General features: G+C 28.4%; 1 protein-coding gene across 1 annotated transcript in view; it reads left to right on the forward strand.

The window, feature by feature from the left end:
• The window catches only part of LOC107450630 (uncharacterized), a gene marked incomplete in the record, with an annotated part of 6,616 nt that extends 4,198 nt beyond the window's left edge, over positions 1–2,418 (forward strand). The window contains 1 exon segment of the mRNA XM_043039372.2: positions 2,239–2,418. Coding sequence (XP_042895306.2) covers positions 2,239–2,292 — 54 coding nt within the window.
• Between the last annotated feature and the right edge of the window lie 12,467 nt (positions 2,419–14,885).

A 14,885-nucleotide genomic window follows, 5' to 3' on the forward strand; every position in this document is an offset into this window, starting at 1 on the left:
CCCAGGGGCCCTATTACCAGCTTCACGGAATCTGATTCCGATCGAAATGAAGCTCTCGTGACGTCATAAATCCGTGAATGTTAGTTAAGTCGTATTACGAGCTCTTGATTCCGCTCGGAACTAAATTCCGTTGCGAAATTATTACGAATCCCATTCCGGCAAGTATAAGAGTAAGCGAAATCTAGATTCCGATAAGAGTTTGTTTATTTTAGTGAACAAAATGGCGCTGTTTTCCGTCATACAGCTAGCTATTGCTGCAGAGAGTGATTGAAACACTATTAAGAGAAAGATCTATCGGCCTATAAGATTTTGGGTATTCCAATATCCCGACAACAAAATTTAGAAGTTAATTTAGATTGGAAATTAGTTTTTTTAAAATGGTGTTACTCATAGGCAAAATTCAGTAGTGGAAATGAATAATATCAGATTGTGGAAATTAATAACAGAAGCTACATAAAAAAAATTTACAAAAAACAATAGAATCTTAGCTAAAAAAAGGAACTATCAAAGTTAGCAATTAGAATTTCCTATATTGTTTGGAATATGCATGTGTAGGGATTTAACAATCGACAGTGTTAACCTTCAACTGTCTAAAGGTACTTTAAGATGGATGCAAGTTAACTTGTCTTATATAGTAGTGATTTGGTATTTAATATTTATAGAGGTAATTACGCCAGATATGCAGGTAAGGCTTCCTTTATTTTAATCTGGATTGTTTTCTAGGTATTCCACAATCATTGTTTGCAGGCGAATATTAATTTTTGTACGTGAAGCCATTTGAAAATACTACGTTGTAATTTCACTCTACACTACTCTCTGTACTTCAAATAAACACAAACTTGGCTTTTAGAACACAAAATTGTTGAAAATGTATGAATTTTAAAGCTTTCAGTTCTAANGAATCAACTTTTATTTATTTTTTATAAAATCGCATTTAAATATATCATGGCATAATATTAGATTGATTGCGAATATGGGGAAAATTTTTTTCCTATTTCCTTTCGAATCTGTACGCTATACCGCAGGAAAAATTTCCATTTCCCTCCATTAGTATTCTATAAATTAAAGTTTAGACCCAAGCAAGATCAGATAAACCTAGACTAAACCATATATAATCAAACAATTGCTGAAATTGCTTCTTAAATTTTTTCAAAATGCGAACAAACTATGGCAGGATTATACAGAGGGGAAATAATTCTGCAATAATGTGTTAATATTTTGATCTTTTACAAATATTTTTTCAGCGTTTAAAAATTCATGGTTAACTCTAGGTTTATCTGAACTGACTTTTTACGAAACTTAAACTTTTGTTGTTGTTGTTTCTAATGACACTTACACAAGCCAAGCTCGCCAGCCATTGGCCTTCTGAGAATTAAGTCAGAAAAGTGCCCCTTTCGTTTGGACAAGAGTAAAGTACATCTCAACTCAGAACCCCACGGATAGATGGCAGCACAATCTATTAGTGAGGCCACTTCCTCAATTTAGACATTGATATGAAGGGAAAGGAAATTTTCTCTGGTTCCATGTTCTGCTGGTATTGCTCAGCTACTGACCTCATTTTGATTCCATATATTTTACGAGCGCGTGTAACGAATGTACTCGGTGAGTTTTAACGGAATCGAAGATCAAACCGCAGCTCCTCCGGATCGGAGTCCCTTTAATTTTAAATTACAAATATAGAGGAAAGAGAAAGGAGAGGTATGTAGAGAACTTTCCACGAATATTTTCTCTTGTGGTCCTCTTAAAAGATTTAAGTAAAAAATCAGTTCCCGTATAACAAGAAACTCAATACGGAAATAATTATGAAAAAACTGAAACTTTTTTTAAAGGTTTTAATTTGGGTTGATATGGATTTATGAAGTTTGCCTCTTCCCCAAAGTGAGGTTAAGCAGCCATTTTGGATTTACTGAACGGAGAGGGGTTAAAAAGGAAAAAAACTTTACTGCATAAATATGTGACATATTATTTCCTATTGTCTTGCGCTTAATCGAATGACATTTCATAGGAATAATAGTTCAGAAATTATGAAAGATTTAGTAAGCATGAAGTTCTAAAATTGAAAAGAGGGAGAAATTAACCTCTAGATTTCACTTAACAACCCCTTCTGATGTGTATTAAATAGCTTAGGCATTGTTTTTCTTTTTCTCAAAAACAATGTTGCTTACTGTTGTGATAAATTATTGTCTGTTATTTTTTTTATATTCTGTAATAATTATTGTCTGTTATTTTTTCTTCTAGAAATGTGCTAAGCAGTTACATAAAAGGACTTGCAAGATTCCTCAGTACCAGTGACTTCTAAGACAAAAACATTTTTTGCATCGCATAATCAAATGTTTAATTTAAATTACAATATTTCACATACGCACTAAAGTGGTACGATTATGAAGTAATAATAAAAATTTCGCTATGATCAGTGTTAATATTTTTAGCGTATGTATAACAGCACTATAGATTTAACATAATTTTCTACGAAAACAGTGCATAGGGGGAAGCCTTTTATTTTTCTTAAAGTTATACATCTGATATGATGGTTGTTGGAATACTATCATTCTTAGAACAAAGCAATAAAACATATACTGCATTGCTAAATTTATTCTGAAATAATTGTAAAATAACCGGCTGCAACGCTCATCCAATTAACAGCAAAGTTTACGATAAAGAACATTTCTTACGAATTAGAAACCGTTTGTAAAAGAATGGTTTTAAAAAACAAGAAAACAAAACTATACGGCTTTTTAATCATTGACAACTCTCATGGTTTCAAAACCATAAGAAAATTTAATTGGAATAGGAGCTAAGCTTTTCGATAGATAATTGGCATTGGAGTTAGTTGTGGTTGAGTTGTGTTTAATCTCATGAATCGTGGACTGTGGTTTAATTAGTATATTTGGTTGTTTTACATATCTGTAAAATACTAGACTTTTTGTATTATGGAGATTTATGATGCTGCCATCTCTACGTGAATAGGTAAAGGCATTACACTGGAAACACTTCATGTGGTGGGAATTGGGGAAATATTGTGGCATCAACGCTGGGACTCGAACCTGCATTTCCGTCGGTCATGAGATTTACGATTAGTCCTCTCGGCTGTGATATGTACTCAGCTGCATGAAGCTAAGTGGCTTCATTAGGTGGGCTCAGTTGGTGCGATAAAATTTTGGGCGATTAACTGCATTAGTTATATGCAAAAAGTTAATTAACGATTTAACTCGCAGTTAATATTTTGAATACCATCTTATTTATGATTATTTAAATGTTTTGTTACTTGACAATTAAATAAATTACTTAACCATTTTTTCTGAGAAATTTCGAACAGTGTGCTGTGTCATAGAAAACGCAACCTAAGCGACAAGAAATATAGGATTAAGTTGGGTTTTTTTTATATACTTGTAATTTTTTGTATTATAAGTTAAATGGAAAGTAGTTTTCAAATAACTTTTTTTTATATCTATCATGAATCGCTTACGTTATTTTTTCGATTGCAAGGCAACAAGCAGAGCGTGACGTACTGACCACTCAAAATATATTTCTTTAAAATCTTTGTCTAAAATGAAGTAAAAGAAGTACGCATATTAAGAGTTGATAAGATTAAGACTAAGCAAAAAAGAACGAAAATTCATCACTTTAAGGAAAAAAAAAATTCTTATTTGACGATTTAACAATCCTTAAACTGTATGTCGATATTTTTACTATTTATTTCGCCATGATATGATGTTTAACGAAAAGCGATATTTCATATTGTGCCATCAATTTTGCCATGTAAAATTCACCAAAGCATTTGACATTTATACATAATTATTAAAAATTATTCGTATTATTTTGTCTCCCACCTGTAACCTTTGCTATTGTTCGAAAAATTTTCCTTTTAAAGCGAAGCAAGTAGGTATCTATGCAGAAATAACGCAAACATATCAAAGTGTTTTTTAAGTGGTAATATATTCGTTAGCAACTTCAAAGTTGGATTGAGTTCTAACTAATTTTCAATTAGTGTTTGTTATTTTAATATCCATTAGATCTTTAATGCAATACTTAAATTTCATTCTGATGAGAAGAATAAAGTCTTATCACAAGATCTACTGAGTAAATTTAAAAATACAAGTCACGGATTTCTCAACTTAATATTATATGATGGTTACGATCATCATTATTTCTCAGTTCGTCAATCAAAAAATACTTACGTTGGCGAAAAATACTCAAGTTCAGTTTTTTAAATTCATCTGGTTTATTTTTTCGAATAAAATCATCTTCTTTTTTCAGGAATTTTATATTGCTAAGTAAGGGATCAACAATTTTTCACATATGGCTTTTTCTACTTGTCCATGATGGATGTGTTTGGAGAAATAAAATTTTGAAGTATGTTTTCGACGAGGATGATTTTTTGGCGTTTACTTATAATTTTATTTCCTGAAGAGTTTTTTTTATGATAAAGAGTATGAAGTCAATTTTTTTACGATCAGCATGATACACGTGCATCATAAAAGCTTTTAAAATGATTACAGCATGACATATCTGGGTGCTTGATATTTTTCAACTTTTTTTCGCTGTTGCGCACAACTTACGATAAGAACTGTTCTAACTGTAATATATTATACATATTTGAATATTTTAAAAAATATTAAATAAAAACCACATTAAATTTTTTTAAGAAATGAGAGTAGTTTTGCTATTTTTCGAAAATTAATTATTGTTTGCGAATTAAGTGTGTATATAAAGCAAGAAAAAGATTCATATTGTACTTTTATTTTTTAAAAAAAATTATAAGGCTACTGTGATCCATTCAAGATGTATAATACTAATAATGAATAGTGCGGAATACTAATAATGAAGTGTTTTCTTTTCTTTTTTTTAAAAAAAGGAAGAAAAAAACTCTGGTTTACGTATTTAATGTTAAAACATTTTTCTAAATTCAACAGAATTATTAGTGTCTTTGCTACAAAATAACCCAAACAATTAAATTTTACATTGTTACAAATTCTGAACAATTAATAAAAATAAATACATTACACATTTTTGGATACTTCTAAAATTATTAAATAGAAACACAATATATTTTTTCAATTTTTTAAAAAAAAATTGAACAATTTTTGTAATTTTCAAAAATTAATTACTGCTTGTAAATTAAGTGTGCATGTAAAGTAAGAAAAGATTCGCTCTACTTTTATTTTAAGGAAATTTCCGAACGCTACTGTGACTCATTCAAGCTGTATAATATTAATAATGAATAAAAGTGTTTTTTTTCTTCTTTTAAAAAAATCGCGCTGGCTTGCGTATTTAATATTAAAACATCCTTCTTAGTTCAACAGAATTATTAGTGTCTTTGCTACAAAATAACTCAAGCAATTAGATTTTACATTGTTGTTACAAACTCTGAACAATGAATAAAAATTAATACATTATACGTATTTGGATACTTCTAAAGTTATTAAATAAAAACGCATTATATTTTTTAAATTTTTCAAAAAAAAAATGTGAGCAATTTTAGTAATTTTCAAAAATTTATTTTTGTTTGTAAATTAAGTATGCATGGAAAGTAAGAAAAAGATTCGCTCTACTTTTATTTTAAAAAAATTTCCGAAGGCTACTGTGACCCATTCAAGAAGTATAATATTAATAATGAATAAAAGTGTTTTTTCTCCTTTTAAAAAAATTACGCTGCCTTGCGTATTCAATATTGAAACATCTTTCTAAATTCAACAGAATTATTAGTGTCTTTGCTACAAAATAACCCAAACAATTAAATTTTACATTGTTGTTACAAACTCTGAGCAATGAATGAAAATTAATATGTTATACATATTTGGATACTTTTAAAATTATTATATAAAAACACACTATATTTTTTTCAATTTTTAAAAAAAATGCGAGCAATTTTAGCTCTTCAAAAAATAATTATTGCATGTAAATTAAGCGTGCAAGTAAAGTTCGAAAAAGATTCGCTCTACTTTTATTTTAAAAAAATTTCGGAAGACTACTGTGACCTCTTCAAAATGTATAATATTAATAATTAATAGAAATGTTTTTTTCTTTTTTTAAAAAAAATTACGCTGGCTTGCGTATTTAATATTAAAACTTCATCTTCTTTGTGTCAAAATAATCCAAACTATTTCATTTTACATTGTTGTTTCAAACACTGAGCAATAAATAAAAATTAAGAAAAAATTAAAGTCTTTTAATTTCTTTACAGGAAACTATAAAGGTCACGCAACAATGGAAAAAAAAATCATATTCTAAAAAGTTTTTTGAGTGAGTTGAGTGATGTTACTCAGCTTTTTTGTGATTAAATTTAATTAATTATGACGAGAATCAAATCGAGAATTTTTAAGCAAAGTTGTTCAAAAAAATAAATGAACCACTCTGAATAACTTTTGATCTAATGACAGGATCTTTACGTTCTAGGACTAAATCCTAATGGCTCGAGGGAATAACCTCAAATATGCTAATGAATTAATGCAGACGATATTTTAAGTTACGAAATAAGACACAAAACTGTACTTTCTCTGAATAAACATACCTTTTTTCAACGGATTCGGATTTCTGACCCCCAAAATATAGAGAACATCCGAAATCTAGGAAATATGGTCCTCATAGTTTGGTCAGGAGAGTGAGCCAAAGTTTGGATCTCATTAAGTCAGTTTTACTTTTTGCATATTTCGCCATTCTTGAGATTTATCAAGTGAATTGAAGAATTTTTGCTCACATTTATAAATTTCGTTTATTCAAAGATAATGTCATGCAAAAAATAGACTATAGTAAATATTTTTTACTTCTTATTATTTTATTCAATAACAGTAGACAAAATTTTGAATTGAAGGGTATAAATCTTTTTACATTATTTCAAAGTATGTAATTTTACATGGCAAAATGCAAAATTTGGGAGAAATCGGTTAAATAGTTCCTGAGAAATTTAATTTTAACTGTATGACTTTTTTAAATTTCGATTTCTTAGGAACTATTCGACCGATTTTACTCAAATTTTGAATTTTGTCATATAAAATTACATAATTTAAAATGATGTAATAATATATACTTTACAATTTAAAAATGTTTCAATTTTTACTAAATAAAATAATAAAAAATAGCTATTTACTAAAATTTATTTATTTATATTTTTGAACGGGATTATCTTTGGAAAAACGAATTTTTTAATTGTATGCAAAAAGTTTTCAATTTCCATAAAACGTTTTTCAGATATAGCAGAATACGCAACAAGTGAAATTAGCAGTCCAAACTTTACTGACCATATTTCCCCCCAGTTTGCGGCTACCCCCTATATTTTCGGGGTCAAAACCCCGATTCCGTTGAAAAAATTGTATGTTTATTAAATTATTCGATATAATTTTGGAAAATGCATATATATAATGAATATACTAATGCAAAATTGAGTTAAAATAAATATATTTTTCAGGAAATACTTTTTATCATTATTTTATAGTTTTCTTTCTAATCTATGAACTGAATTTCTTTTTAAAAAATATGTTTNGGATACTTCTAAAATTATTAAATAGAAACACAATATATTTTTTCAATTTTTTAAAAAAAAATTGAACAATTTTTGTAATTTTCAAAAATTAATTACTGCTTGTAAATTAAGTGTGCATGTAAAGTAAGAAAAGATTCGCTCTACTTTTATTTTAAGGAAATTTCCGAACGCTACTGTGACTCATTCAAGCTGTATAATATTAATAATGAATAAAAGTGTTTTTTTTCTTCTTTTAAAAAAATCGCGCTGGCTTGCGTATTTAATATTAAAACATCCTTCTTAGTTCAACAGAATTATTAGTGTCTTTGCTACAAAATAACTCAAGCAATTAGATTTTACATTGTTGTTACAAACTCTGAACAATGAATAAAAATTAATACATTATACGTATTTGGATACTTCTAAAGTTATTAAATAAAAACGCATTATATTTTTTAAATTTTTCAAAAAAAAAATGTGAGCAATTTTAGTAATTTTCAAAAATTTATTTTTGTTTGTAAATTAAGTATGCATGGAAAGTAAGAAAAAGATTCGCTCTACTTTTATTTTAAAAAAATTTCCGAAGGCTACTGTGACCCATTCAAGAAGTATAATATTGATAATGAATAAAAGTGTTTTTTCTTCTTTTAAAAAAATTACGCTGCCTTGCGTATTTAATATTGAAACATCTTTCTAAATTCAACAGAATTATTAGTGTCTTTGCCACAAAATAACCCAAACAATTAAATTTTACATTGTTGTTACAAACTCTGAACAATGAATAAAAATTAATATATTATACATATTTGGATACTTTTAAAATTATTAAATAAAAGCACATTATATTTTTTTCAATCTAAAAAAAAAATGTGAGCAATTTTAGTAATTTTCAAAAATTAATTACTGCTTGTAAATTAAGTGTGCATGTAAAGTAAAAAAAAGATTCACTCTACTTTTGTTTTAAAAAAATTTCCGAAGCCTACTGTGACCCCTTCGAGATGTATAATATTAATAATTAATAGAAATGTTTTTTTTCTTTTTTTAAAAAAAAAGTTACTCTGCCTTGCGTATTTAATATTAAAACATCTTTCTATATTCAACAGAATTATCTGATTCTTTGTATCAAAATAATCCAAACTATTTCATTTTACATGTTGTTTCAAACACTGAGCAATAAATAAAAATTAAAAAAAATTAAAGTCTTTTAATTTCTTTACAAGAAACTATAAAGGTCACGCAACAATGAAAAAAAAATCAGATTCTAAAAAACTTTTTGGGTGAGTTGAGTGATATTATTCAATTTTTTTTGTAATTAATTATGACGAGAATTAAATCAAGAATTTTCAGGCAAAGTTGCTCAAAAAAATAAATGGACCACCCTGAATAACTTTTGATCTAATGATAGGATCTTTACGTTCTAGGACTCAATCCTAATGGTTCGAGGGAATAACCTCAAATATGCTAATGAATTAATGCAGATGATATTTTAAGTTACGAAATAAGACACAAAACAGTTGTTTCTTTGAATAAATATACCTCTTTTCAACGGATTCGGATTTCTGACCCCTAAAATATAGAGAATATCCGAAATCTAGGAAATATGGTCCTCATAGTTTGGTCAGGAGAGTGAGCCAAATTTTTTACCTCTTAATGTTAGTTTCATTTCATATCTCGAGAACTTATTAAGTGAATGGAAAAATTTTGCTCACATTTATAAATTTCGTTTATTCAAAGATAATGTCATGCAAAAAATAGACTATAGTAAATATTTTTTACTTTTTATTATTTTATTCAATAACAGTAGACAAAATTTTGAATTGACGGGTATAAATCTTTTTACACTATTTTGAAATATGTAATTTTACACGGTAAAATACAAAATTTGGACGAAATTGGTTAAATAGTTCCTGAGAAATTTAATTTTAGCTGTATTACTTTTTTAAATTTCGATTTCTCAGGAACTATTCGACTGATTTTACTCAAATTTCGTATTTTGCCATACAAAATTAGATAATTTAAAATAATGCAATAAATACCTTAACATTAAAAAAAAAATTCAATTTTTACTGAATAAAATAATAAAAAATAGCTATTTGCTAAAATGTATTTATTTATAAATTTTTTGCACTGAATTATCTTTGGAGAAACGAATCTTATAATTGCGTGAAAAAAATTTCAATTCCCATAAAACGTTTTTCAGATATAGCGGAATACGCAACAAGTAAAATTAGCAGTAAGGGTCCAAACTTTGGATCGCTTTCATGACCATTCTTCCCAGTTTGCAGCTATTCCCAGTATCTAAAAATCCAATTCCGTTGAAAAAAATTTATGTTTATTTAGAGAAAGTACGTTTTTTGTGTCTGATTTCGTAACTCGAAGAATCGTCTGCATTAATTAATTTGAAGTTACTTCCTTCGAGCCTTAAAGATTGAGATACGAAACGTAAAGATCCGATCATTAGATCTAAGGTTATTCAGGGTGATCCATTTTTTTTGGGCACACTGTACATTCGTAAAAAACTGCAAGTAGCAATATTTTCTCTATTCTGCTTAGTTCAACAACAAAATCATTAAGACTTATTCTTTATGTAGCCCTTGCATTGTGCCATAATGCACATACAAAACATCCGTTTCAGTTTTTCATAGAAAAACACATATTGTATTTTAGTTATGAGTTTTCATTATTTGTAAAAAATATTGTATTTAATACTTTAAGGTTGCATTTTTATTGTTTGAAAACAATGAGCATCATAGCATTATTCGGTATAAATTTGGAAAATGCATACATAAAAGGAATACTAACGCAAAATTGTGCTGAAATAAATATATTTTTCAAGAAATATTTTTTATCATTATTTTATAGTTTTCTTTTTAATCTATGAACTGAATTTTTTTTTAAAAATATGTTTGCATGTCTTAACTAACATGTCATATAACATGTTTTATTTTTATAATTTGAAGGTCTAACTGATAAACTTGACATGTTCAATAAATTGACTGAAAAATAAAATTTAGAACATTTTGAACTCTTTCTATTGGAGTTAGTTATCACCGCAGCCTTAAAATTATTAAACGATTTGATAGATAATCCTTAACTGATTTATGAATAACATAAATCTCAAACTTAATTGCCGGATAATTTTGCCCTGCCTTAGAAATTGCCTTACACCATCAAAATCCTGCAATTGAAAACGAGAAATTGTTCTTTTGTCCGCATCTGTATTGAACAAGAATGGTTTCACCAATTGCCCAATTGGAAACTCTTGGATCAGTACCCCCAGAGGTATTGATTTGTTATGGGAACATGGAGGACTTTGCGACTCGACAGATTTAACGTGCATCAGTCACCATTTACTACACAGGGAGTCTTCGGCCGGTGGGTATCGAGCCCACGAACTCTTGGACATGGGCCCAGTGCCCTACCAACCAGGCTATCTCGTCCCCCAAACAAAGGGTTTGGAAAAAATAGGCGTGGAAGTGTTTCAAAAGCATTTTGATGCTCTTTGTCCAAATAAATTTTTATTTACTTGTACCGTAGCTTTTGCCATTTCTAATTTGTTAACTTTTGTTGCTAAAATATTGAAGTCATTTAAATCTTCGAATACCAAGGATTTTTTCCTTTCACTGTGCAAAGCATTGATCAGTTGTGAAGACTTAATTTGAGTAAGGTCCTTAGCATCAGTTACGGATGTTCATGTTTTAAGCACCAAAACCTTGTTTTTGCCATCAAAACTAATTCTGTGAGTGAGGTTTCGAATAGACTTACCTGGTAGCAAAATATATGATTTAATAAATCGTAGGCAAAAGTTTGATCTTAATAAAAATTGAGAGCTTTTAAGTAGAGCCTAACAAACTAAACTCATCTAGGGTAAAAGTAAAGTAAAGTAGAATATCATTTACAAAACTTTAAAAGAAAAGACTTTATCAGAAAAGACATTTCAAAGAATTTATTAGAGACAGACAAGACAAGTACAATGAAGGTGAATAATTTACATCACATATGTGTTTTCACGTCACAGTAAGTCATTAACATATTAAAATATAACAGAGACGTTACGAATAATTATATGTGCTTCTTACATTTTAAGTATAAGCAAAGTGTTAAATCGCAATCTGAAGGAAGAACAAATATTTTAAATGGATCTCTAAAGTTTACAAGAACTTCTAATTCGATTACGAAATTTAAATTAAAGTGATAGTGAGATTACTTTCTTCACACTTGTAATTAATAGCGCCTGTGCATAATTGAGACAAAAAGTGGTAAATGAAGTAAGGTCTAAGAGGGTGGAAATCTCAAAAAATAAACTTTTTTTCCACTTGCAACCTATATGGTTTTAAATTGCTTTCAATGAGAAACCTCTGTTGGTAAATAAACACAAAATAATCTGGTATAGTTTGTAAAGAATGTATGATACCACTTCTTTTGGAACTTACATGGTTGACCAAATCAGCCGCACGTTGCTTACCCTATCTTCATATGTGCATGCTCTTTTAAATTGAGGAATGGCCTGTGGGTCACTTTTATCACACTCTATTGTAGCATTTATCATTTAACACTTGGAAGTTAAAAACAGTGTTTGCAATATTTGGCACTTCCGTTCATCACCAGCTAAGCCCTCAAAGCGTTCATACTACCATACTCTGTATTTGTTTATGCTTTTTGAAATTAAGAACATCAAGGACATTAAATTAAGAACAGGACAATGAGTTAATTTAAATTCACTGTTAGTTTATCTTATACAGACTTAAAATATAGAAATAAAATGTGTAAATTGGTGTTGCAATTTTTGGCACTTACATCATTTACCACTTATTAATTACTTTGTCTTCTATTTACAAATATGTTTGGATTTACAGTGGACGCCGACGGCAACGTCTAAGCGTATGAATTCTAATGCACATGATTCAAATGCGCTTGTCCAAATGAGGAGAAAGTAAGTTGTTTAGTTGATTCAGATAACTGAAACACAGGGCTCGAAAAGTAACAAAATTTTTACTAGCTTGACCGGGCATGTTTGTCTACACATGTGCCTAAAGATCTTTCTCTTTCTCGATTGCATATTGATGAAAATATATAAAAGTGCTTTTTTTTAATCTCTGGAAAAAAGTGATATAAACAACTTTATATCAACATTTTTAATTATGATTAGGAGGTGTTAAGTTTTACTTTTAAAGTATTAAGTTTTACTAACATGGAAGTATCAAGTATTAATATGCGTTACTGCAGTAAATGAAGAGCATTCTTACATTTTTTAGTGATATTAGAGAGATTTTGTAGTTTAACATATCTTCCCGTATGCTTCCGAGAGTACACAGTGCACCTAACTCAGCATTTAAGTTACTGCGCATGTGCTCCTAAAGTGCGCTTGTGCTAGAGCACTCTATAAAGTCATAGATATAATTAAATAAAAAAATAAGTTTTCTTTAAAGCGATATTTTTTAACCATAAAATTAAAACAACAATAAAAGTATTACGTAAACATTTTGAAAAAGTAAATTTTTCAATAAAATGGCACAAATTTAAATGTTTTTAATTAATTAGTGCAGTATAAAGACTGGCTGTAAACCTTAAAAAAACTGTAAGTCACTACAAAAATAATAAAATGCAATTAATAATTACGTTTATATTTATTTTTAAGTTATATTTAACTAAGCGTCTTAACAAGCATGCACAGTTACTTCAAAACTTATGTACGGGATGATACGCAAAATTGCGAAATCTCACTATTATGAAAATTATTAAGTGCTATCAGCAAGTACATGCTGACGCTCTTCAACGTGTTACATTAAAACGTTATTACAAACATTTATATTAACTATTTCTTTAAGCACAACGATTTGAGTACACTTTTTTTTAAATAAAAATAAGTATTAAATAAGGAATAAAAAAGAAATAGCTAACTTTAATTAATTTTGATTTATATGATATTTAGGTCTATCAAATAAAATCGATTTTTTTTCTCCTTGGAGATTTTTGTCAAACTCTGAGAGTTTTTGTCAAACTTCACTCTTTGAATAATTTACATGCCCGACCAAGTACTACTACAGAGATCACAAAAGATGCTCCTGCAGGGATGTCCTCAAATTCAGCTGTCCGAGCAGGTAGGTAAGGGTAAAAAATTCATACCTGATAGAAGTTTTTACTTCCCTATGTAATTTTCGAGCCCTGATAGATCATCACTTTATGCTAGTCTACCACATAATTTACTTAAAAATGATTATCTTAAAATGCATGTTCTTTTCAGATACTTAGTTCTACTGTATACTGAAAGTGCCATAACATTTAAATTCAGTGCAAAACAAATAAAATATTTCAAAATTTTGTTAAAATGTACTCTATTTTGCGTGGTGTATTGCTCATTTGCTGTTAAAATCATATCAGCACATAAACTATACTTCGGTGGGAAAGTAATCCGCCTTTCTAGCTTCGAGTAAAGGAAATTAAGATATTATACGCTATATGAGTAAAAATATGTAGTAGTATGTGAACTTATGAAGAAAGTAACCAATTTTATTTCTAAGCATCTCTTAATTCTATCAAAATGTATAGATTAAAAAATATTAATATTACATTTGAACATTTTGAATTGAAATCTAGAAAATATCTTATTTAATACATTCAAACATCGTCACAATAGAAAGCTTTTTCTTTCTTTATGAATGTAAAATATGTAGAAATATTAGTGATAAAATTCAATTTCCTTGCCATTGATTTTAAGTAAATGAAAGCATTATGCCATTAGACTAGTAAACCAAGAGGTCAATTTTCTAAAACGTTCACGGCAGGAAGAAAAATTTTTCTTCTGATAAAAGATTTTTTAAGTAGTTCGTTAAGGTTATGTAAAAATACTTAAATCTCAGAAATTATTTTCGATACTTTTAATTAAAATTCCATTCTTAGATATTTGTAATGTATAGTTATAAAAGATTCTATAGTGATATATTTTTGCACCAATTCTGTGAATTCAAACGATTATTTCATGTGATATATTTTTAGAACCTCTAATTTTACAATCTAACTAAACAATGGATAGTGATAGATTAAATGAGTCTATGCATAAAATGTTCAATTTTCTTTTCAGAACAAAATCATATTCAATTATTTTCCGCCTTACGTATGAATTTGTTATTTAGTTTCCTTGATGCTTCTTTTCCAATTAACATTGGAAATTGATATGCAAAATTCCAATCGTCATTTTATATATATTAACTAAGACGTTTTACTTTATGTTCATTATTTTCAAGTTCATTGTTTAATTTGTTTTTATGCAAATTACAACTGACTGTGGTTTTTAACTTTCACTTCTATTCACTTCTTCTTTCCTATTCTTGTTTGCGCTGCATTCGTTATGAAAAATAAAATTGGTTTCAAATTGTTTGCCTCTGAAGCTATTCGGCCTGAGATATTACCAACCAGACGTATTGGC

This window comes from Parasteatoda tepidariorum, chromosome 7 (genome assembly GCF_043381705.1).
Source record: "Parasteatoda tepidariorum isolate YZ-2023 chromosome 7, CAS_Ptep_4.0, whole genome shotgun sequence".
In the NCBI taxonomy this organism is placed as follows: domain Eukaryota; kingdom Metazoa; phylum Arthropoda; class Arachnida; order Araneae; family Theridiidae; genus Parasteatoda; species Parasteatoda tepidariorum.